The following is a 25,577-nucleotide window of genomic DNA, read 5'->3' as shown; positions in this document are numbered from 1 at the left end:
AAATAAATTGCTGGGATTTTGATTAGGATGGCAATGAGTCTATAGATCAAGTTGAGAAGAGCTGATATCTTGATAACATTATCTTCCTATCCATAAACATGAAATCTTTAGTTAGCTTTCTTCTCTAATTTTTTTCATCAAGCTTTTATAGTTTTCCTCATATGGATCTTGCATATATTTTGTTAGATTTATACAGGTATTTCTTTTTTGGGGTGCTAATGCAATTAGTATTGTGTTTTTTTACTTCAAATTCCACTTGTTCATTGCTGGTATATAGGAAAGCAATTAATCTTTGTATATTAACTTTGTATCTTGCCATCTTGCTATAATCTCCAATTTGTTCCAGGAGTTTTTGTCAATTCTCTTGGATTTTCTATGTAGATGATTACATTATCTGTGAATAAAGACAGTTTTTTGTCTTTCTTCCCAATCTGTATATGTTTTATTTTCCTTCTCTTGCTTTTTTGCATTAGCAAGGACTTCCAGTACAATGTTGAAAGGGAGTGGTGAGGGAGGACGTCCTTATCTTGAAACCGATTTGCAGGAAAACTTTAAGTCTCTCACTAGAGTAGTTAATTTTTAACATGTTTATGTAGTAAGATAAAGTTTAGCTTTCTCTGATTTCTACCCTCATGCTCCCATCTTTAAGTAAAAATGTTCTCAATGATTTTGCCATCATTTATAAATACCACATTCTCACATTGCCAGCTTCTCCAATCATTCTCCTTGCCTTTGTATCTAGATGCTCATTTGCTTCTTAGGTCCAGAGTAATTACCTAATGTAATTACCAGAGACAGCTGACTCCAGCAGAGATAAAAGTTATGTTTATTTGGAACCACGTACCTCAACCTTTGCTGCACACTAAAATCATCTTGGGAATTTTTAAAGCACCAGAGTCTAGGTTTTAGCTCGAGACATTCTGATGTAATTGATCTGTATGCAGCCTGAGCACTGGTAAATTTACAAGCTCACTGAGTGATTCTAATGGGCACCTAGGATTGAGAGCCACCAGTGTTAACACTGCACTTGAGTTCTTTACAGCCAAATAAGCCAGCTAATTAATATTGTGGCAGTAGAAGGCCCTAGCCTATTTGTTTTTCAGAAGGTTAAACTGCAAATAAGCCTGTTCTTATAGTTTTACAGCAGATAAGCTCTATAGCTTTAAAAAAAAACACCTCGTTCGATGAATACAAGCAATCCTTATATGGTTGAATGTCACATCAAAGACCTATGCCTGTCTCTAGTGGAATCTAAGGTGATATTATCTCCTTTACAGGGTTTTTTTTGGTTTAAATCCCACAGATTAAATAAAAATTTGCAAGTAAATAAAAAAAGTAACTGAATAAGGGTTTTTTGGTTTCTTTCTATAATTATGCTAATTTCACTTCACATGGAAATTACTAGACTTTCAAAACGTCTTTATCAATTAAAATCTCAACAAATGTTTCACAACCCATGCTGTATTTTAATGTATGTATTTTTAGTGACTGAGGATCTATCAAATTTTATTTGAAGAAATTTGGGGGGAAAGGTAAAGTGAGAAAATATACCTCATAAGGAAAAGTAAAGTGTTTTACCAATTGAATGTTGCTTATAGCTGTGAGTTTTATTACATTTGATTCAATGGGGATACAGTTAAAATTAAAATTGGGAGAAACTTCATATGCGAAGTTTTACTTTAAACATGAATTTTTGAGACTGTTATGAAGATCAGGCTCTACTCTAATGATTTCTACCAGAAAAAAAGAACTGGGTTCCTGGGACTGTGCCACCATAGTGTGCTTTGAGTCACAACTGCAGATTTGTTTCACAGCTTCAGGACAAGTTTGAGCATCTTAAAAGAATCCAACAAGAGGAGACAATGAAACTTGAGGAGGAGAGAAGACAACTGGAAGAAGAAATCATAGATTTTTATAAAATGAAGACTGCCTCTGGATCACTGCAGACTCAGGTGTGCACCAATACAAAGAAGGACAAAGATCGTAAGAAATAGTCCTCTCTTGCCATTTTCTGTGTTGTCGAGCTCTGTAAGTCTTCAGCCTATTTTTCTGCGAGGTGTTCCTCATAGCACTTACCTCTGATTGCAGTTTTGCTAAGTTTTAAAATTTGTTTGCCTATCCTATATTTTCTCCAAATAGACCGTGAACTCCTTGAGAGCAGCTACCTTGACCATCTTGTTAGATGCTATATCCTCAGTGTTTAGAACAAGACTAGCAGAGAATTGGCACTCACTCAATATTTGCTGAAATGAAGGAAAAATCAAAGAAATACATAGAACAGTGTAAAAAGTGCTGATGAGCTGTGGACATTCTTTTACTATATACCCCCACTTGTGACTCCACTGCAGAAGTATATATATATATATTTTCACATCTAAACAGAAGTAAAGGATTTCCCAGGGAGTCATAAGCATAAAATGTTATGTTATAAAAAGCAACTTCCTTAGGCTCATATTCCTTATCAAATCCTACTGATAATAATTTCTTGATAGTTTTTATTACAATAAAAGATTATTTCTCATTAGAACTCTCATGCTTTGATGTCAGACCTTGCAAAATTAATATTAGAATAAAACTTCAAAAGTTAGAGCCAGAGAACAATGGGAACTGGGGATAACCTTTGGATGATAATATTACGCCTTATATATTTGAAGTATATGTTAAAACTAAAGTTACCAAAATCTTAGACGATAAGGTGGATATTTTTGCCATTTAAGGGGAAAGCATTCAGTCTGTCACAATTATGTATGAAGTGCGTGCTTTTGTACAGGCTGAGAGGGTTCCCTTCTGTTTGTAGTTTCCTGAAAGTTGAAATGTGAATGTTGAATTTTGACATATATTAAGATGATCATATGGTTTTCTTATTTAGTTCATTGATTGTTTTTTGAATGTTAAACCAAGATTGCATTTACATATTCCTTGTTCTTACTGTCAACATTTTATTAAGGATTATTGTTCATTAGGGATATTAGTCTGAACTTTCGTTTTCTTGGAACGTCATTTTTGGCTTCTGGTATTAGGATTATTTTAAATTTGTAAAGTGAGAAGGGAAGAGTTCCCTCCTACTCTCATTTCTAAAGGAGGCTGTCTAAGATTAGCATTTTACTATTATATTTTTAATAGAATTAACCAGTAAAACCATCTGGCCTGAGGTTTTCTTCACTGGGCAGTTTTTTTTTTTACTACAAATACAATTATCAGACAGGTCTCAGGCTCTTCATCATTTCTCTTTCTTATTGAGTTAGTTTTACTAAGATTTGTTTTTCAAGAAATATGTTCATGTAACCTGTCAAATGTATTGACATAATGTTGTTTACAGCAACTCATTATTATCCTTTTAATATCTGAGCATTTACGATGATCTCACTGATACTAGTAATTTGTGGGGTTTTCCCTTTTTTCTACTTAATATTTCTTGCAATTTTATATTAATGTTTTCAAGAAATTAAATGTTGGCTTTTTTGGTTGTTGCTTCTTATATCTTTCTGCACTTACCTTTATTATTTCCCTTCTTCAGTGGACTTTGGGTTATTTTGTTCTTTTTCCTAGCTTCTTAAGGTAGACTCTAGACTACTGATGTAAACATTTCATTTCTATTACAGGCTTTTGAAGCCATAAATATTCTTCTGAGCACTTCTGTAGATGCATCTCATAAAATTTTATGTTATTTTTGTGCTATTTTACTTGAAATAACATGTTACTACTGTTAAGGTGGCACTGCTGTATAACAGCGTTCCCAGTGAGGGAACTAAGATCTCTCATTGCACTTATAAAATAATTAAGTATATCACAGTCTAAACTTTCATTGAAATGAATTGAAGGTAGGGAGGGATACAGAAGGAAATACTGACTCAAAGTTAACAAAAAAAGACTAATAAATAATGTAAACATGCATTAAAACTTAAGTTCCAAATCTTTGCCACCTACTTAAAATTTATACACCTCATCTGCCGTGAAAAAGAAGATCATTGAAGAGGATGTATTTGGAGAAATAGACATCAGCATTTGAAATAAGTAGATTTTCCCAAATTAATTCCCTTCCAAAGTTGGAAAGGAAAAACCTGAAATAGTGAAAAAGTTTGGAGACAATGAAGAAAGACATATATCAAAGCAGTCTGAAAAAGTCAATGTTAGAAAACACATAAAGTGTGATATTATTGATTTAAGGGACATAGGGATAAAGAAAGAAAGAAAAAAGATATCTGAAGATAGCAGAAAGGTCAGGGTTTTTGGATGCCAGTCTTATTCTTGGCTACTCCTGAGAACGTCTTCAGCCTCAAGGCAAACAAACATTCCCATCACTCATTGAAAGTGACAGTGCTGACAAGACTTTTCAGAGCCCTCTTTATGTCCTTGTTCCTTAGAGAGTAGATAAATGGATTCAGCATTGGAGTGACCACAGTGTACATCACAGAGGCTATTGCACTGGCTCTGGAATTTTGGGTAGCGGCAGAACTGAGGTACACCCCAAGACCTGTGCCATAAAACAAGGAAACAATGGAAAGATGAGACCCGCAGGTGGAAAACGCTTTATACTTCCCGCTTGTTGATGTAATTCTTAGTATGGAGGAGACAACACGAGAATAAGAAACAACAATGCCAGAAAGGGGAATAATGCCCAACAGCCCAGTGGCTAAATACATCTCTATGACACTGAGGAGAGTGTCAGAACAGGAAAGTTGGATAACCTGATTGATTTCACAGAAGAAATGGGGGATCTCCAAGTCAGTACAAAAGGAAAGCCGCAACACCAGTAAACCACGTAGCAAAGCGTCCAGGACACTCAATGTCCAAGATGCCAGCAAGAGCAAGCCACAGAGCTGGGGGTTCATAATGGCTGTGTAGTGCAGTGGATGGCAGATGGCTACAAACCGGTCATAGGCCATCACAGAGAGGAGGAAAATGTCCAGTTCTGCAAAAAGGATGAAAAAATACATCTGGGTGAGGCAGCCTTCGTAGGTGATGCTTTTGTTCTGGATGTGGATGTTCAGCAGCATCTTTGGGATGGTGGTGGAGGTGAAACAGATGTCTGAAAAAGACAGGTTGGAGAGGAAGAAGTACATGGGCATGTGGAGGTGGGAGTCAAAGATGGTGGTGAGAATGATGAGCAGGTTTCCAGCAAAAGTGATCAGGTACATGCAGAGGAAAAGCCAAAAGAGGAGAGGCTGCATCTCTGCCTCTTCTGACAGTCCAAGGAGAATAAATTCTGAAAACTGTGTGTGATTTTCTTGTTCCATACAGCTGGTATGACTGTCTTGAACGATGCAATAAAAAATACAAACAGACATTATCAACCAACAGAATTAGTATTGATTATATTTTTCACGTTATATAAATAAATGTTAATATTACAGTTTACACATAAAATAAATACATCCCTGTATTTTGTCAATGGATCATGGTCAGTTTAGCTGAAAAATTCAGAGGATTAAAAAATGCAGCCAATCTCTTTCTGCCACCATCCCCACTCCAGTTTACAATCATATCTTATCCTAGTCATATCTTATCCCTCAAAGCCAGCATGATTTCTACCATTTCTCTGAGATAGGATTATCTAGCTCCTTGCTCTTCAAAGTCATCCACGGAACCACAGCACCAGCATCATCTGGAAAACTTGACAGAAATGCAGAATTATATAAGAAATCTTATACAAAGCTTATGGATAATAAGAATGCAGCCACGGTTCTAATCAGCTTATGTTTGTCAATTCATTTGATGCTCATAGTGCTACAAGGTAGACAAATTACCAGTTGCTGGTTGCTTAAAACAACAGCAATATATTTCCTTACAGTTCCGCAGAAATTTGAAATTAGTTTCTCTGAGCTAAAGTCAAATTGTTGGTATGGCTGGCTCCTTCTGGAGGCTCTGGTGGGGAATCTGTCTTTTCCAGTTTCTGGAGCCTGTCTATAGATTCTTTGGACTTTTACTCACATTCCTCTGAGCTCTTGTTTCCATCATCTCACGGCCTCTGTCTCCTTGATCTCCTGCCTCCCTTATAAGGAACACTACAATTAGACTGGGCTCACCCAGACAACCCAGAGTAATCTTCCCATCTCAAAATTCTTGACATACTCTTAACATAGTCACATCTGCAAAACCCTTTTTTGCCATAGAAGGTATATTCAGAGGTTCTGGGGATGTGGACCTGGGTATCTTTGGGGGACATTATTTAACCTGTCAGAAGGCATAATGAAGATGGGAAAGTAAACAGAGCATATACATGGACATGAAAAGATGAGAAATGACAGTGATATAAACATAAACTGTTAAACACTACTGTTGTATAAGAAAGAATGTGTCTGGTTATTGTTACGGGTTGCTAAGGTGGAGCGTCTAAAACTCTTATAGTTCCACAATTGATAGGAGTGTCCTTGTATGCTAATGATGTGACTTAGGTTGGGCCTTTGGATGGCTTCTGGATGGGGGCTGGTCATCAACAAATCCATAGAATTAGACGCTTGGGGCTTTGAGCCATCACAATTTCCAGGGAGGTGAAAGAGGCTGGAGACTGGGTTCAAGTACATGGCCGATGATTTAATTAAGCATGCCTATGTAATGAGACCCCAGTAAAATCTATGGACACCAGTGATCAGAAAACCTTCCTGGTTAGTGAACACACTGAAAAGCCAGGAGGGTGTCCCACCCTGATATGATAGGTAGGGCAGGAAAGCTCTGCATTTGGAACCTTTTCAGACCTCACTCTGTGTCCCTTCATCTGACTCTTGCTGCGTTGTATCCTTTTTAATAAAACGATAATCATTAGGGTAGTGTTTTCGTGAGTTCTATATGTTGTTTTCATGACTTATTGAACCTGATGAGTTCTAGGGATTTCCAGAATTTGTAGCTAGTTGGTCATAAATGTGGGTGGCCCAGGGAACCCCTGAATCTGAGGCTTGTATGTGAAGTAGGGACAGTCTCATGGGAGACTGTACCTTTAAACCTGCGGAGTCGGACACTAATTCTGGGTGGTTGGTGGCAGACTTGAATTGTTCAGCCAGTTGGGGTTGAAACAGAATAACTATATATGCTTTATTTCATAGCACTTCTCTGAGAAAGGGCTTGTTATCAGCCTTTTATAAGATATGTGTGGTTGGCAGAATTCCAAGGTGGCCTCCCTGACCTTCACCTCCCAGCATTACTGCCATGATTAAGTCATATAACATGACAACAAGGATTTTGTGGATATTATTTAAGTTACTATCAGTGAAGGTAGAGAGACATCTGAGTGAGTGTGAACTGATCACATGAGCCCTTTAAAAGCAGTTACTTGTGACTGGTAACAGAAAAGGAAATCAGGGCAGTTCTAAAGGTGGCTGGATGCACTGTGGCAGGCTTAAAGATTGCGGGGCCAAGTGGTGAGTAATATGGGTGGTCTCCAGGAACCAAGAGCAGCCCTAAGCCAACAACCAGTAAGGATGTTGGGACCACAGTCCTACAATTGCATGTAATTAAATTCTGCCTTCCACCTGAATGAACTTGGAAGGAACTCCCCTGGAGCCTCAAGATGAGAACTCAGGCCAGCCAACACCTGGATTTCAGCTTTGGGAGACCCTGAGCAGAGAACCTAGTCAATCCCACCCAGAGTGCTAGCCTACGGGACTGTGAGATAATGAGTGCTGTTTTAAACTGCTACGTTTGTGATAATTTGTGGCACAGCAATAGGAAACTAATACACTGTGACTTAGTATCCTGAGGTTATTGGGATAAAGGCATGCAGCTAAAGCCATGATAGATGGATGATGACAACTCAAGGTCTAGTGGTTGTCAAAAGTTGTTGTCTACTTTCCTAAGGTAGCAGATGGAATATACAAGTATCCTTAGAAATCCAAGTTCACCATGGGAATCATAAAACCACGGCAAAGGAGGTAAGAGAGAAAACACAATGGCTTCTGAAGTCACAGTTGCTGGGACTGCGGCTACTGGTTGAAAACCCCTCATTTCCATATTATTCTGGGAAGGCTGAACAATGGTACCACTCACAGGAAAAATCTAGGAGTGTAGATAGCAATGCAACTTCTCACTCACTGCTCAGAGTGACCGATGGCTGAGAAGCTACCTCTGGCACCCTCTGCATGTGTCAAGGCCACCAGAAGCCCCAGAATCATCAGCAGTGGGGGTATGAAAGAGTCTTTGTTTGTTTGTTTGTTTATTGATGTTTTGTTCTACTCTTTTGCTGAATTAGTTTAGTAGCTGAAATAGTTTTTAGTTGATTTTTTTTCTTTTTCTTTCTTTCTTTCTTTCCTTTTTTTTTTTCTTTGCAGGGGGGAGGCAATTAGGTTTATTTATTTATTTGATTTTTCTGTGGAGGTACTAGGGATAGAACCCAGTACCTCAGGCATGCTAGGCCTGCGCTCTACCACCTGAGCTATACCCTACCCCTGAAAGAGTCTTAAGGTCACTTAGAGCAATGATTTTCACCAGGGGATAGATGGCAATGTCTAGAGACATTTTGGGTTGTCACTGTTAAAACAGTCCAGGCATACTGCTCAACGTTTTACAATAAACACAGCAGCCCCCTATAATAAAGAAAAATCCATCCCCAAATGTTCAGAATGTCACAGTGAGAAACTCTAATTTAAATAAATGTTTTGATAATAAATAATAAATACTGAGGTCCAGACATGTGAAGTAAACTGTGAGGGTCACATAACATGCAAGATTAACATTCTCCTCCTTTACCAAGTGGAAGACTAGAGCTCTGATGCTGCCCTGGCCCTGTTCCCTGCAGAAGGGGGACCAAGTCCAGGTAGGAGGAAAAGAAAGCCCGCAGGACAAGATCTATGCATTTGAGGGGGACTGTCTGAACATACTCTGGGCACCCTGAATTTTTAAATAAGAGTGATTAAGGATCCATACTGAAGGACCTGCAGATGGCATGCACACACACACACACACAGAAACACACACACAGACACACACCTATTGTTACTTAGCCAGCGTTCACAGATGTCCAACATTGACCACTGAGCACAGGAACCATAGCAATCCCTGATTTTGAATTCTGGTTCCCCCACTATGAACAAATATTTGGCAATGCTGGCTTACTCTTGTGCATTTTATCTCTCAGCACATCAGTTATTTTCCCACTGCTTATCTCCCATCTCTGTGGTCTCTCATCATCTCTCACTCTGCAATCACAGGAGACTGGCATGTCTCCAGCACAATCACTGCTTTGGCCCCAGAGAGAGCTTTCTTTATTCCAGAACACAGTTAATTGTTCAATTTAGAGTAATCCCTGATAGTTATTTCCTGAATGAGTTTGAATAGAAATTGTTAATAATGAAAGAGAAACAGAGAAACAAAAGGCTAAAATGAATGTGGAAGACAAACAGGAGACAATGGAGGGGAAAGGGAAGCCCATGCTACTGAACTGAAAGCCAAAGCAAATAACCCATGTTGCAAAACAACAGGCCACAAGTGATGCTAAAGCTATTTCCAAGTCTAGAGTCATAAAACTGGAAGGACTTGGCACTGTTGAACTTTTACCTCTTGACCTCTGTTAGGCACCTTGGAGTAAATGCCATTAAAAGGGGACCGTCCCTCCATATCTCATTTTTTTCTGCACTTACAAAGATGTTCTGGCTTCCCAAGATGGTATCACTGAAGAATAAACTTTCCCTGATTCTTGTTGTGCTTCTTCTGTGAACAGCTGTTAAGGACGGGAGCTCTGCCCCCAGAAAGGGCAGGAAGGCAGAGTCACTCATCAGATCTCGGGGAGATACAGTTGTGTTTTCTCTGTTACTGATTAAACCAAATTGCCAAAGATGTACGAAAAAGAAAACCACTACAATATCTGAGGTTTCCAGGATCGAATCCTCACTGTGCCTCATTAAGTAAACTGCTTCACTCTTACTCTGTTCTCTGAGGACTATAATTCTCTAGACACTAAGCAGCTAAAAAAAAGTAGATTTGGTTTTGGCGTCATGCCTCCCCAGTGTATGTCTCCTCACCAGTGTCAGGATTATTCCCTTAGATGCTGTCTGTGGGGAGCAGGCTATCAGAAGGCCCCATTTATATTTAAGTGAAGCATCATTATAGACCTGAAGCAAAGGGTTGGACAAAGTCTGCTGAGTCCCCCAGACTTTGACTCAGAAATTTGAAAATCATTTAAAAATGTAAAAATCATAAATCTTTCATTATGCCTGTGTTATTTCTACATTAGCTACCTGAAGGACCTTTGCTGCTCCGTCAGCTAAAAGATATTAATAACCACTGTTTACATTTTTCTATCTTATCATTTTCTTGTACACAAACTGAATAAAAATGGGATTTCTAAATACAGAGTCTAAATACAAACTCTTCAGAAGAATGTCTAATGTACATTTTCCAACATTGTTCATTCTCAGAAGATCAAAATAGCCTAATAAATGGAAATGGGTCTCGAAATACTTGCCCACTTCTGGACATTTGTTCTCTTTCTAAGTTTTCTTTAGGACAATATTGTGTTGATTGATTTTAATTTTATGTATTTTGTCTTAGAATAATCTTTAAGTGTACCTTGCTCAGTCTTTAGGATTAAGATGTTTCCTTGATTATATTCTTATAAATGATCATCTCTTCCATGATTTTCATGCTGTTCAAGTGAGCATGCTGTCAAATGTTTGTGCCATATTTTTATTTATCTATCTTCATAAAATGCTTAAATATCGAGTAGAGAAAGTGGCATTTTTGTCTACAATAATTTTATTTCAAGTACCAGCTTAGTCTTCCAGATAAATTTTAGAATGATCTAGCCTTGTTGCAAGAAAAATACTATGGAATTTACTGGCTATTCCATTAAGGTTAAAATTTAATTTGGAAAGAATTGACATATTTATTATGTTCAGATTCCCATTCTAATAACAAGAATTTGCCTTCAGATATTTCAGCCTTTTGGGAGGTAAGCTTTCCTGTAGTTTTGCAGGTTATGCTAATTTATTGATAACAATATTTTAATGTATCTTAGGTTTAATTCCACGAAGGTATTTCCCACGTTATATCTCTGATGCTGCTATTATATTAGGAAACCTTTTGATTTTTTTGTATTTATGAAGCATCGTATTAGTTTTCAGGATTTGTCCCTTAATTTTTAAGATTTTTCCAAAATTGTATTTATCCTAAGAATATTAATTTATGAAACCTATTTCACATTTGTCTTATTGCATTGGTTTGACATTTCAGAACACTGTTAATATTTATGGCAAGAATTAGGAGTTCTTGATGGCAAACTAAAGATGGCAGAGGATGCAGTGCACCTCCTCCCATGGGCACACTAAAATTGCAACTATTTACAAAAGCAACTATCCATGAGAGCAACCCAAAGACTAGCAGAAAAGATCTTCTGTACTTAAAAACGTAAAGGAACCACAGAACCACAGCGAGTCAGGTAGGAAGGGCAGGGATGCGGTATAGTCCAGACACATACCCCTGGTTAGAGATGGTATTACAAAGGTTCTTCCCAAGGAGAGAGGGGTCCAAGCCCCACATTCAGCACCCCCATCTACACCAAGAAGATGAGACTCAGAACATTTGGTTTTGAAAGCCAGTGGGGCTTACTTTGGGGAAAGCCAGAGGGCTGTGGGAAATAGAAACTCCACTCTTAAAGGGCACACACTAAATCTCACATGCTCCAAGAGCCAGTCGCAGTCATTTGAAAGAAGCTATTCAGGACATGAATAGGTAAGAGTTTCACCAAACTTCACAAAGATGGAGAAAGAAAAGCAAAATAGGAAGACAGAGGAATTTGTTTCAAACAAAAGAATAAGAAAAAAAATGCTGAAAAAACAGCTAATGAAACAAATAAGTAATTTACCAGATAAAGAATTTGTATGGAAACAAAAATAGCCAAAGAAATCTTGAGAAAAAAAGAACAAAGTTGGCAGTACCACACTCCGTAACTTCAGACTATACTACAAAGGTACAGTAATTAAAACAGTATGAAAATAAATAAATAAATAAATAAAACAGTATGGTGTTACTGCAAAAACAGACACTTAGACACAGAATAGAATAGATTCAAATGCTTTTCCTGCATCTATTGAGATGATCATGTGATTTTTATCTTTTGTTTTTTTAATGTGGTGTATCACATTGATTGATTTGCAATTCATTTCACTACAACAAAGGAAGCAAGAATATACAATGGGGAAAAGACAGTGTCTTCAATAAGCAGTGTTGAGAAAACAGATAGCTACATGTAAAAGAACAAAATTAGAACATTTTCTCACACCATATACAAAAATAAACTGAAAATGGATTAAAGACTTAAATGTAAGACTGGAAACCATAAAACTCCTAGAAAACAATATAGGCAGTACACTCTTTGACATAAGCCTTAGCAATATTTTTTTTTAATCTATCTCGAAGGCAAGGGAAACAAAAGCAAAAATAAATAAATAGGACCTAAACTTAAAAGCTTTTGCACACCAAAGGAAACCATCAACAAAACAAAAGACAACCTACTGAATAGGAAAAAATATTTACAAACAATGTGTCTGATAAGAGGCTATTATCCAAAATATATTAACAACTCATACAACTCAGTATCAAAACAAAATAAAATAAACAACCTGTTTAAAAAATGGGCAGAATATCTGAATAGATTTTTCTAAAGAAGACATAGAGACGGTAAACAGACACATGAAAAGATGTTCAACATCCCTAATCATCAAGGAAATGCAAATCCACAATGAGATAACAACTCACACCTGTTAGAACGGCTATCGTCCAAAGAAAACAAATAATAAAGACTGGCAAGGATGTGAGGAAAAGGGAACCCTCTTGCACTGCTGGTAGGAATTTAAATTGGTGTAGCCACTATGGAAACCATATGGCTGTTCCTCAAAAAAATAAAATGGAACTAACAGATGATTCAACAATTCCACTCCTGGCTAAATAGCTGCAGAAAATGAAAACACTAATTCAAAAAGATATATGCATCCCAATGTTCAGAGCAGTACTATTTACAATAACCAAGATACAGAAGCAATCTAAGTGTTCATCAATGAATGGATAAAGAAGATGTGGTGTATATACAATGGAATATTACTCAGTTGTAAAAAAAAAAAGAACAAACTTTTGCCATTTGCAACAACATGGATGGACCCAGAGGGCATTATGCTTAGAGAAATGTCAGAAAGAGAAAAGATTTATATATGGAATCTAAAAAATAAAAGAGTGACCTAGGGAGCTCAGCAGGGGCTGCTGCATTTAGAGGGGGTGGGGGCCTGGAGCGACTGAGGGCCTGGTATTTGGTGGGGATCCCAGGAAGAGGCACCCTTGTTAGTGCTCGTTTTGGCGGGGTTCATGAGGAACTGGATTTGGAGTAGGCTCGCAAAGCGAGAGTTTCCGTGGAGGCTTAGTTTAGGATGTAACGAAGTCTGGTGGCCTAAGAAGAGGGTGTGCAGCGCGTCCACTGGGTCCGCGGCTTGGCGGTAAAACGAGCTTAGGGAGTTGAGCCGCGCAGGGTGGGGCCGGGCTGAGGGCATCCTTACCGATCCCAGTAGTTCTGATGGTGCTGCGGAGTGATGATGATGACCACGGTGAGGATGGTACAGAGCACCACGGCTATGCTCACCGCCAGAGAGATGAAGGCAGGCCTTGCGTGAAGGGGCCTCTTGGCTGACACCAGATCTCTGCGGGCCAAGGCCATGTTTACCCCTTCAGGGGAGAGGGACGAAGATCTGATCAGAGAGCTGCTACCTCCGCCTCACGCCTCAGCCTTCCTCTAAGATGCTCCCCTAAACATCCAGCACACCCTGGGAATAAGAAAAACCTAGTGAGCCTTCCTCTCCATATTCTGCCTCCATTCCCTCCCCCACCCTGCTCCCCACACACCTGCACTGCCTGGAAGATGGCAATGATGCCCGTGGGCCAGAAGTGGCAGGTGGTGGTCACCACCGCCTGGGGCCACCAGGGCCAGCCCTGGGCCCTGGGATGGCCGGCCGAGTGTGGACTTCACTCGCGTTACCCCCGGGGTCCCGTCTGCATGTGGCTGTGGAAGGAAGGCCGTGGGGAGAGGACGTCATTATTACCCTCTCTGAGCCCACCAACTTTCCACGTCTGGCAGAGAAAGAAGGCTCTTTTCTTCTTCCAAACCTCCTCCGGACTTGCAAGCTGTTCCCCTCCCAGACCCAGATCTTTGACTCCAACGGACCACCAGACACTCTCCTCCCCGCTCCTCAGGCCTTTCCCTCGTCCCTCCTCTCCCTTGGCCCCAGAAAACCGCCTGGTCCCCTGGCCCTGGGTCTCTATCCCACCAGCTCCCAGTGCGTTCCCAGTTCCCCCAGCCCCCTCCTCCCAGGCTCCTGTCCGCCCGTACTCACCGTGCCCTCGGGGTGGACCCGCGGGGCGGCAGCGCTAGGCGGCGGCTGTCGGGGTAGCGCGGGCCACGTAGCCCCGCAGCGGCAGCGTGCGTGCGCCCCCGTGTGCGTGCGCACCGCCAAGCCCCGGCCTGGGTGGCGTGAGAGGGCGGCCGCGGCGGCGGGCGGCGGCGGGGGCGGTGGGCCCTCGAAGTGAGTCTCCTGCAGGTAAGGGTCGGGTCCATGCGGGGCAGGACAAGGGAGCCCAGCCGGGTGGGGGCTCCCAGCGACTCGGCGGGACGGGGCGTGGTGTGGGGGCCTCCGCAAGGTCGGGGAGGGCAGGGCACCGCGCAGAGCGGTGGCCCCAGACGCCAGGTCTCCTGCCTCTAAACGCGGGAGGGTGGTGGTGCCAGACTGGTGGTGGTGGTGGTGGTGATGGTGAGAGGAAGGGGCTGCCTGTAGGGATGCGACAGGAGGTTCGGCGGGGGGCTAGGGTGCATTGTAGGAAAAATAAAAATAAAAAAATTTTTAAATGAATATAACAAAACAGAAACAGACTCATTAATACAGAGAACAAATTAGTGGTTACCTGTGGGGAGCGACAAGATAGGGCAAGGGGGATTAAGAGGTACAAATTGCTAGGTATAAAATAAAGATACAAGGAAGTAATGTACAGCACAGAGAATATAGCCAATATTTTATGATAATTTTTAATGGAATATAATGAATAAAAATATCGAATGACTATGTTGTACGCCTGAACTATTCTTCAATATAAAGAAAGTTAAAAATTTTTCACTACTATATAGCATTTCATGGTATGAATGGAATATTATCATTCATTGTTGATAGACATTTGCATTTTTCCAATTTTTACCTATACTGAACAATGCCACCATAACCATTCTTTACTGCAAATAAATCACATGTGAAAGAGTGTTTCTAGGTTGTATACATTCCATTGGAATCTCTAGATCATAGGTTATGCAGATGTTCAACTTTACTAGGTAGTCCCAACTGTCTGCCTGCAGTGATATCTTTAGCCCTGGGCAGGAGATACTGCAGTGGAGTCTGTGGACGGCTCCATCAGCTGGGTTCAGCACTGATGAAGATTTTTGGTTGCAGAAGCTGCAGATAATCACGGTATTGACAAGGATTTCTAGGATCCTCCTGTTCCCCTCTTCCCTTGGGTGAAATCCCTCCAAGAGGATCTGTATTGGTGCCAAATGACTCTGGACTGAGGAATGGGGTGACATAGGTAAAATGCTTTCTGTGCTTCCTTATTTAGCCTTGATTTTTGAACTGTACAAAATTTTGCTTTCTCTTTATTGTAGTCCAGAGCTTTCCCACTGTTATTTTAATCAACTTGTTTATTTATTGTTTTTGTAGGAGAGACAAGTGTTGGGACATTCTAGCCCATCGTTTTGCTATCATCATTTTCTTATCTTTCCTCTCTGCAGATCTAAAGTCAGACGTGACTGATTTCTTGGTCCAGGGTCTCACAATGCTAATGTCAAGATGATGGCCTTGCTGTGTTGGACTGCAGATTTCAGGATCCTCTTCCTCATTCAGGTGTGGGCAGAATTTATATCCTTGTGTTTATAAGCTTGAGACACATTTGCTGGCTATAGATGAAGCTCATTCTCAGATCTTAGAGGCTGTCCTCAGGTTCTAGTTATGTGACATTATGGACAGAAGCTTTGTGTCCCTCCCCAAATTCATATGCTGAAATGTGATGGTATTTGGGGCATGGGAATTTTGGGAGATAACTAGGTCATGGGTGGGGCCCTCATAAATGGGATTAGTGCCATTATGAGAAGAGGCCAGAGAGCTTGCTTGTTCTTTTTCTACTATGTGAGTACACAAGGAAAAATCAGCCACCTGCAGCCTGGAAGAGAGCCTTCATCAGACTCAGACCTTACTGGTAGAATGAGCTCAGATTTTCAGCCTCCAGAACTGTGAGAAATAAATATCATTTGTGGATAAGTCTCCAGTTTATGATATTTTTATTATAGCAGCCTGACCTGCCAAGGCATTTCTTTTGCAATGTAACAGCTTACTGTTTAAGGACCAGAAATAAAATCTCTCCCATAGTTGAATTTCTTTCTTTGGTAGGGGCTCACCTGATTAGGTCAGACCAAGCCAGTATAAACTCCCTTTCGATTAAGTCAAAGGAAACGGAATTGAGACTTGAACTGTATATGCAAAATTCCTTTATTTTTAATAAAATATATCCTACTCATGAGAGTTAATCCATCAGTCCACACTAAGAGGAGATGTATTCAGGATGTGCATACTAGGAACAACTGTCTCATAATTCTGCTTATTGCATCATGTGAATGAATGGGAAGATTCAGCATGGTTAAGAAGTCAAGTTTGCCTAAACTTACCTGGTGATGCAGTGAAATCCAAATTAAAATTCCTGTAAGGATTGTTTTGATAGGAATTGACAATTATGTAACATTTACATAGTAATTCAAAGAACCTACAAGAGCCAAAAGGGTTTGGAAAGAGAACAAAAGAAGGTCTTACACTACCTGACTTCAAAACTTACTCAAAAGGTACAGTAATCAAGACATGGTGGTTTTAGTGTAAATATAGACATAGAAACCAATGGAGAACAGTTCTTTAAATGGGCCCACCTATATATGGTTAACAGATTATTCAGAGTGGTCCACAGACCAGGACCTGCAGCATCAGTATCAACTGGGAACTAGTTTCAAATGCCAACTCTCTCGGCCCAGCCTAGATCTGCTGAATCAGAATCTGCATTTGAACAAGATCCCAACTGATTCAAATACACATTAATATTGGAGAACTTTGGGTCTAGAATAGTATTTCTCACTCTGTTGACTTTTGTCTTGGACAATCCTTTGTGGTGGGAATGCCCTGTGCATCATAGGATGCTAAGCAGCAAACTTGCCTCAACCCAGTGTATGGCATTTTCCCAGTTGTGACAACTGAAGATTTCTCCAGAAAATGCCAAGTGTCCCTACAGGCAAAGTCACCCCTGGTCGGGAACTACTGACTTCAAGCATGAGACTTGTAACATCTTGATGAGGTTCCAGTCAAATCTCATCCTTTAGTCATTTAGTAACTTTGGGCAGATTACTTCACCCTTCTAAGCCCAGTTTCTGCAAATATAAAATGATACTCATAATAGTATGGACCTCAGGGAATGGACTTTAGTAAAATTAGATGAGACAATCCATATAAAAATCTAAGTTCAGTTCATGATGCATAAAAAGATCCAATTATATCTTATAATTTCTAAATGACAGTTACTAATTTGTGTTAAAAGCATAAAGCTCCTAATTGATTTGTCAAAAGAATGATGAAGCTAACAGTTATAGTACCCGTTGTTTCTGTCCAAGGAAAACACCCCTCACCCTCATTGAGGAGGTGATAATTTTCTACAGCTATCAGGAGCTGTTCCCCTGACACAAATCAATACTTTAAAGGCCCATGACACCTACTTAACACAGGATCCTCAGTCTTAGACTTGGAGAAAACATTAACTTGAGATTGGAAGAAGGTGCCAGGAAGTTAGACCTTTGGAAGGCAGGGGAGTTCCTGGAGGAAAAATAATAAAAACTGGAGTCCCCTGACTTCTGATCTGATCTGTTGGGAATATACAATCAGCAGGAGATTTTCCCCTTGGCGTCCAGATCAGTGTCCTGTAGGAAATGATGTGCTCAGAAGTAGACTAATAAATACTAAAAACAGTGGCTAATGAGCAGACATGAGAAGCTGTAAATGTCTTCTGTGCTGCATTTCCTCAGCATGTGCAACCTTGAGTGGGAGAGGACATGGTTGTTGCTTTTAGATTCCTAAGTCTGGCTCAGAAACTAATGTTTCACTCCTTTCTGCCGTCCTCTCTATAAGAGAGAGCGCCTCAGTCTCCATCATCAATCATCCAGAGAGGAATTCAGACTTCGACACAGGGACCTTCCTCTCAAAGACCCCATCCAGGTGAGTCTGAGAGCTCAGTAGGTTCTTCGGGAAAGGTTTAGAGAGATGGGAAGTGGAGAATTTTTACCTGAGATCACCTGAGAGAAGAACCAGCCTAGCCCAGAGCCACGAGATTGTTTGCTAGGTAGACTGATGAATTTATAATTAACTTATTTAGTATGTTAAAAGGAGAAGTGTCCTTTGGACTCAGAAATACAAGAATCATGGTTACAATTAAATGATGGGAATGCAAGTCCTCTGGGATGGGAATAAAGAAGCAATCAAAGGCGTAAAGTGGTTCCAGTAAAATTATGTCTGAAGAGTTTTGCAGTTAAGAGGAGTAGCAAAATAGAGTATTAGGCTTGGAAGCCTGTGCAGTGAACTAAGAGCATTTTAAAAATATGTTTAATATAGAGTATATTTGAGCATGTTCTGTATTGATTAGAAATCCCAGACCAAAAGAAGTCGATATAACTTTGCAATAGCAGTTCTTGAGATAAATTTTTCACAGTAGTACATCGCATGTTGAAAGTTCACATGAAAAATTGGTATTTAATATGGAAAAGGGGTGTGCTAAAGAGCTTTACTGTACAATTATTTTATTACCAGGTCATGGGAAGCAATGGAGACATTTGAGAGGTAGAATAAAAAATTTGGCCTTATGTCATCACCATCATCATCCAAAGGAAGGAACTATGCTAAAGTTTTTGCATATATTGACTAAATCTATTGACAACTTAAGGGCATAGATACCACTATCCCCACCATTCGAGTAAACCTAAGGGCATAGATACCACTATCCCCACCATTTGAGTAAAGATTTTAACATTTGGAATAATTCAGTTGGCTCGCCATAGACAAACAGTTAACATGTGATAGATCTGATACTTAAAACGTGGTTGCCTGATTCTGAAAGTTTTACATTTAACGTCACTTAGAAAGTCTTTTTATCATTTCATCTTTTAAAAATCCCCATTATTGTTGTTTGTTGTAATTTTGTGTTGTAAATTGAGGGTATATTCCCTTTGCTGATTTTTCTAGTGGAACCTTCAACCAATAAGGTGTATTAAAATTGTAAGATACTCCTTTCCCTTGAGGACAGGTTGGTTTTTGCTGCTTTATTAGTTATTCTGGGCATTGAGGGAATATAACTGGGGTTGGAATGCTGCCAGAACCAAGGAAGCTTTCTCCCCATCAGAGTCTCTCAGGAATCTCCTGAGCATTTTAGATCTCTTTTTCCCACACATGTCTATTAACTTTCCCCTCTCCCTGTTTTTGAAATGCTTTTTATGTTTCCTTAAAATACAGGACACAAAATGGTCATACGAATATGGAACCCCATGTTTTCGTGTCCACCGGAGGCTTACCAGCTGGAACTTTGTTGGTTGCTATTTCTATATTCTTTAGGGTAAAAATAATCTGATGTTGACAGCTTCCCTTGTGTCAATTATTTCCTAATTGTCATGGCTGTGGTGAGAAGATCCTGATAGTAACATGGCCCCGGGAAGTCAAAAGTCATAATGCACTCAGTGTCTGTGTGTGTGTTGTGTGTTGATCGTGCGTGTGCACTTATATTTTGTAGGGCATTAGCAGTTCACAGTACAGTGGTACCCAGCCCATATACTCCAAAATGTGACCCTAATATAGATGCCAGAATGTTAACCAACAGATGGAAATAAGAGGATTGTTACTACTCGACATCATTCCTTGCAAACAAAATTAATGAAGTGCAAGGAACAACTTGTGAATGAGGGACTGCCTGCATCTTGAAGCTTCAGCTGTAGCAAGGAAGCCATCTTGTTTCCCAACATTCTTTGACATCTTTCATCCCATTCCTTCTTGCTTTCCCTCATCACACTGGCCCCATTTTGAGTCTTGGGTATCAAATAATCTCCTTCCTCAGGGTCTTTACTCAGGCTCTTTCTGTTGCAGGGTATCCATTTACCCCAGAAAATCTCCTAGTGTAAATAATGCTGCTATGACCATTGGGGTGCTTGTTATCTTTTCGAGTTAGAGTTTTCTCTGGATACATGTACAGGAGTGGGATTGCTGGATCATATGGTAACTCTATTTGTAGTTTTTTAAGGAACCTGCATACTGTTTTCCATACTGGCTGCACCAGTTTGCCTGCTCATCATCAACAGTGTAGAAGGGTTCCTTCTTCACTACACTCTCTCCAGCACTTATTATTTGTAGATTTTAAATGACAGCCATTCTGAGGGAGGAAGGGTATAGCACAATGGTAGAGTGCATGCCTAGCATAGCATGCATGAGGTCCTGGGTTCAATCCCCAGTACCTCCACTAATTAATAAATACATACATACATACATACATACACAAACCTAATTATCTCCCCCCTCAACAATTATTTCTTAAGAATAATTTCTTTTCAAATGACAAATATTACCACATGTAATATGCCTTTAATTTTACTAGAAGAATGATGGTGAGTTTTGCCGCTGCAGTAGGAAAAACTAAACTTTGTAACTATGCCATTTCTATAATTTTATAGGAGAGGAAAGTCTGAGACCACAGGTTTTCACTTTTGTGTCTGTCATTCCTATGTATGTAACTACCTTAACTGACCTTCTTGACAGTGTAGACTTTAACACACTCATTTATTGTCATTGGCTTTTATTCTCCTTATTAAGATCCTGTACCCTTTTTCAGGCTCTAGTCCACGTTGCCTGCCATTGTCACTGACATAACTGATTATCAAATACATTTCTTCTAATGGTGTCTACACAGAAACAGAAATGTGAATAAATAGATTGACTTAATATAGCCTCAGAATCAGAGATAACATTTAATATCATAAGGAAATTTAAAAATAGACTTTGTATGTCTATACATTAAATTTATTTTCAAGCTGTATGTCTCCTCACTGAAGTATAGATACCAATGTCATTGAGTAATGGGATTTATTCATTGGGATGAAGAGTTAGCATGTTTCATGTTTTCTCACTGAATTATCTGACTGTTTCTGCTTGAAAACTTAAAATGATGCTACAAATGTGACTTTTCCATTGTTCCAAATAAAATATCTCATTGTTTTCTAAATTTTATCATAAACACTAGAGAGACAGTGAATGGTTAATATCATCCATTATATATCTCTTATATAGAAAGGAATTTTTTTAGTTTTATAATCAAAACTGACTCATCACAGAACCTGAATTCCTGCCTAGTCATATGATTCATGGTCAGCAGTTTCTCTTCAGAAACACGCATGTTCTTGCAAGCTCTCCTGAGTACTTGGGAAGGAATATCAATGTAGTCATTTTTAATACAGTTACCTGGTAAAAACTTGAATGACAAAGTAATCAAAATACTTCAAACAAAAGACAAAAATAAGCAGTAGATTATTATGATTGCCCTTAATTAAATTCACTTTGATGAGTGTATCTTTAGCTATGGCTGCATAACTATGCATGCGAAATATGAAAATAAAATGGTCGAACGTGATGTTTTTATTGTTGAATGAGATGCAGTGGTGGGGAGTTGTTTTGAGCTCTCATGAGTCTGTAATTGGCTGTCAGTCTTGCATTGTGTTTCTAAGACTCACCCAGGAACCTGTGTATTGCTGTAGTGTTTGTCTGTCTTAAACCCAGACAAGATCAAACAGGTTAATCTTGTTTACAAGAAAATGAGCTTTTAGAATGGGAGTTGCTTTGATTTGACTCCTTTGCACATAGAGCCATAAATAACACTTTCCTTTTTCCCAGTTAGAAGGCATTTACCACACATCTGTTCAGTGTGACTCAGTTACCTGTGGTCAAGACTGTAAAGTGAGTCCGGCATCATTTCACTTCTTCCTTTTAATTAATTTATTAGAGTATAATGACATAAAATGAACTGCAGATATTTAACATAATAAATAAAATAATCACTTCAGACAGATGTTGTGAGGAAGAAATGAGATGTGGAATTCCTTCGTTGAGTTCAAAGAAAGCGTTCAAGAGTAAGGAACGTATGTATTTATACGTGTGTGAGTTTGTATACATCTTTCTTTCAAATAAGCACACATGTATATGAACACGCATGGGCTCATGTATAGTCCCATCTGTTGTGGTGAAAGAAGCCTTGAAAGAAAGTAGGAGAGGAAAGAAATAAAAAGAATGAAATTTGAGTTAACAATGTAGAAATGATTTGGACAAAACTTGCAGGAGAATGAGTGACAACATTATCAATTACTTTGCCTGTCTTAATCCCTCAAAGGCCTCAAAGTCAGAACATCAACTTTCAGGCAATGGGAAATTCTCTGTACCAGCTCAGGGGGCCAAATATCTCTAAACTGACTTTAATTTTCCTTTTTTCTATTAAGGTAGAATTTCAACACAAAATGCTTTACCCAAAGGAAACTACATAAATGAGTGGAGAGCTTAAATTCAGTTCCGTAAGACAAAATTTTATTGCACAGGTGTCTGTATTCAATTCCTGCTACGACTATAACAAATTACTGTAATAGTTGCTTAAAACATCAAATACATGCTTTTACAGTTCTAGAAGTTAGTAACCTGAAATGGATCTTACTAGGCTAAGAGAAAAATGTGTCTGTAGGACTGGGTACATTCTGGATGTTCCGGGAGAGACTGCATCTCTTTCCTATTTGGCTCTCCAGTAGACACCTGCATTCGTTGGTTCCTGGCTTTTCTTCCATCCTCAAAACCAGCAGAGTAGCATTTTCTAACATCTCCTGGACTCCAACTCTTCTGTCTGTCTTCCATATTTAAAAGACAGTTGTGATTACATTAGTTTTGGGTACTAAAAGTTAAGCTCCTTAACTTAAGATCTATGATAGTCTTCTATTTCTGGCTCTGTCTATTTTCACCTTTACCAGAGTGTTACGTAGTGTCTTCACTCTCTGATTAGCATAACTCGAAGAACTCCTTTTAGCATCTATCAAGGCAGACCTAGGGGTGGTGGACTCCTCAGCTTTTGTTTGTCTGGAAAAGACTTTATTTCTCTTTGTGTCTGAAGGATAACTTTGCGGGTAATGTATTCTTGGCTGGAAGTTTTTATCTTCCAGTACTTTGAATGTGTCGTTCTTCTCTCTCCTGGCCTGTAGAGTTTCCGCTGAGAAATCTGCTGAGCCTGATGGGGATTCCTCTCTAGGTTACTTTCTTTTTTTTTCCCTGGCTGCCTTTAAGATTCTTTCTTTGTCATTGATTTTTGACAGTTTTCATTTTACTAGGTCTTGGAGAGGTCTTTTTGCATTGAGATAATAGGGTTTTCTATTAGCTTCATAGACTTGTATGTCCAAGTCCTTCCCCAGATTTGGAAAGTTCTCAGCTTTTCTTGCTTTTTTTTTTTTAAATGGAGGTACTAGGGAATTGACCCCAGGACTGTGTGCGTGCTGAGTTATACCACTGAGCTGTACCCCTGCCTCCCAGCTTTTATTTCTTCAAACAAGCTTTCTATCCCCTTCTTCCTGTCTCCTCCTGGTACACCAGTTATTCTTATATTTGCCTTTCTGATTGAATCAAGTAGCTTTTGTAGGGTTTCTCCACTTTATAAAAATTTTAGTTCTCTTTCTTCTAACTGAATTATTTCTATATTCCTATCCTCCAAGTAACCTATTCTTCCTCTGGTCTGTCCTGTCACCATTCCTCTCCACTGCATTCTTCAGCTCCAGAATTTCTGTTTGGTTCTTTTTTTTTCTTTAATCAATCTCTTTAGTAAAGAACTCCTTCTGTTTATTAATTTTATTCCAATGTTCATTGAATTCTTTCTGAGTTTTCTTGTAGCTCATTGGATTTCTTCATAACAGCTATTTTGAATTATCAGTAAGATTGCAATATTCCATGCCTTTGTGTTCAGTTGCTGGAAAATTATTATTTTATTTTTGTGATAGCATATTTCCTTGGTTTTTAAAATAGTGTTTGTAGGTAGGCACTTCTGCTTTCACATTTGACGTAGCAGATAACCTCCCTAACTAAGCATTTGTCTTCTTTGGTTCAACAGGCTGGCTATTAGAAACCTTTCTTTTGTATTCCAGAAGGTGGTGCTATATAGCTCAGGTTTGTGTTTTCTCCCTTGCCCGCCAATCTGCGACTGTTACGTAAGCACCCGTGAGCACCATCCATGTCTACTGGGGCTCACTCTGGCAGATGCACTGGGGAGCCACGTGTCTGTCCATGCTGCTATCTCTAACTCCACTCCATTACCACATGGATCATTCTACTCCTCTCCCCTTGCTTATCCCCAAATCCCCACTCCAACGTTGAGAAACCCAGCTCCCATCAACCATCCTCTATTTACTTAACTGTCCAGTTCCAATGTGCATGTACAGCAGTGTCAGAATTATTAACCCGTACCTCTGTGAGAAATAACTTTATCTAGAGCACCCTGGTTATGTGCAGTTATTTCTGATTTAGTCCTATAGACGCCATCATTTCCAAAGTCCCTTAGGTGAGTACATTTCATTCTCTCATCCCCTACAGTGAGGTTGTCCTGTACATTTGTAATTGCTTGATTCTGTCTCTCTCCTCTTCCCATGCACAGGAGTAAGGGTCTTTTTGCAAAGGTGGCGCTATTGGCTACTGTCCCACCTGAGCAGGCCTTGGGTCCCCATTAATGGGCTGAGTTTTTTGAGGGGTGTAGTGGGAAGGCCCTGGCCTCCACCTGGGCCACCAACCACACCTTAGGTGCTCGCTACCTAGCTCCCTGGGAGGCTGCCACTCTCTTGCAGGTCTGGGGCGTCCTCACATCCCAAATTTGGAAGGATGGCTGGAGGTACTGAGCTCATTCCCTTTGGCCTTTGAACTGCACTATAAAGGCCCAAAAACCAACAGTCTAAGGTGGGAAGGCACAGACCTGAAATGAAGGAGGTTGTAAAGAGAAGACAACCCCTCTCAGCCCCAAACCTTTCTCGGCCACCGTAGAAAGGCACAGAACGTAACCGGAGCGCTCCCAACCCGCCCCTCCCTCCGCCGGCGCGCGCCAAGTCACAGCGTCTGATTGGCGCGTTCCGCCTCCTAGCCCCGCCCCTCCTGCCCCGCGCCCCTCCCTCCGCGCCGCGGGACTTTCGTGAGGATCTCCCAGTTGGTTCCACATTTCCCCCGACACCTTCGTTTCGCTTTTGCTAAGCGCGAGAGCGTGGCCCGGCCCTAGTTAACACCCTAAAGCCTTAAAATAAGGGGGTTTAGGGTCTGGAGGTCGAAGAAAAAGGGGGGTCTAGTCTGGAGAATGACAAGAGAAAGTTGAGGCAGCAGGGAAAAGGGACAGGAATCTCCGCTTCCCAATGGTGGGGGCTGGGACTGAGGGGTGATGGAGCCAAAGGTTTTTCCGTCTGAAAAATTAGGGATGTGCCTAATGATTCTCAGGATCCCTTCCAACTCTAAATC

The 25,577-nt window shown here is 40.0% G+C and overlaps 3 protein-coding genes and 1 long non-coding RNA gene across 8 annotated transcripts in view; 2 read left to right on the top strand and 2 right to left on the bottom strand.

Annotated features, from left to right (window-relative positions):
- The window catches only part of SEPTIN14 (septin 14), a 28,459-nt gene extending 24,067 nt beyond the window's left edge, over nucleotides 1–4,392 (top strand). For both annotated transcript variants that reach the window (XM_006201336.3, XM_072943024.1), the window contains one exon: nucleotides 1,815–4,392. In XM_006201336.3, coding sequence (XP_006201398.2) covers nucleotides 1,815–1,994 — 180 coding nt within the window. In that variant the 3' untranslated portion in view covers nucleotides 1,995–4,392. The remainder of the gene's footprint in view (nucleotides 1–1,814) is intronic.
- The window catches only part of ZNF713 (zinc finger protein 713), a 69,422-nt gene extending 55,711 nt beyond the window's left edge, over nucleotides 1–13,711 (bottom strand). For 2 of the 3 annotated variants that reach the window (XM_072943016.1, XM_072943017.1), the window contains exon 1: nucleotides 13,473–13,711. The gene's annotated coding sequence lies outside the window, so the exon portion shown is untranslated. The remainder of the gene's footprint in view (nucleotides 1–13,472) is intronic. The other variant, XM_072943015.1, reaches the window with a different exon arrangement.
- Nucleotides 4,093–13,556, bottom strand: LOC102540694 (olfactory receptor 7A17-like). Of its 2 annotated transcripts, XM_072943025.1 has the most exons (4): nucleotides 13,473–13,540; nucleotides 9,570–9,667; nucleotides 5,932–5,992; nucleotides 4,093–5,254 (listed from the first exon to the last, which is right to left on the bottom strand). In XM_072943025.1, the coding sequence occupies exon 4, from the start codon at nucleotides 5,235–5,237 to the stop codon at nucleotides 4,299–4,301; it is 939 nt and encodes a 312-aa protein (XP_072799126.1). In that variant the 5' UTR covers nucleotides 5,238–5,254; nucleotides 5,932–5,992; nucleotides 9,570–9,667; nucleotides 13,473–13,540; the 3' UTR covers nucleotides 4,093–4,298. The 2 variants fall into 2 exon arrangements, with proteins under 2 accessions (XP_072799126.1, XP_006201506.3); XM_006201444.4 differs by lacking the exon at nucleotides 9,570–9,667 and having other exon boundaries at nucleotides 13,473–13,556.
- A 715-nt stretch (nucleotides 13,712–14,426) lies between the features above and the next one.
- LOC140687115 (uncharacterized) lies at nucleotides 14,427–19,659 on the top strand. The gene is made up of 5 exons (XR_012061224.1): nucleotides 14,427–14,507; nucleotides 15,405–15,537; nucleotides 15,740–15,851; nucleotides 18,165–18,251; nucleotides 19,539–19,659. It is a non-coding gene; the product is annotated as an uncharacterized lncRNA (long non-coding RNA).
- Nucleotides 19,660–25,577: the final 5,918 nt, after the last annotated feature.

Source organism: Vicugna pacos, chromosome 18 (assembly GCF_048564905.1).
Source record: "Vicugna pacos chromosome 18, VicPac4, whole genome shotgun sequence".
NCBI lineage: Eukaryota > Metazoa > Chordata > Mammalia > Artiodactyla > Camelidae > Vicugna > Vicugna pacos.
The sequence above is the reverse complement of the archived record's forward strand: the minus strand, read 5'-3'. Positions and strand labels throughout refer to the sequence as shown.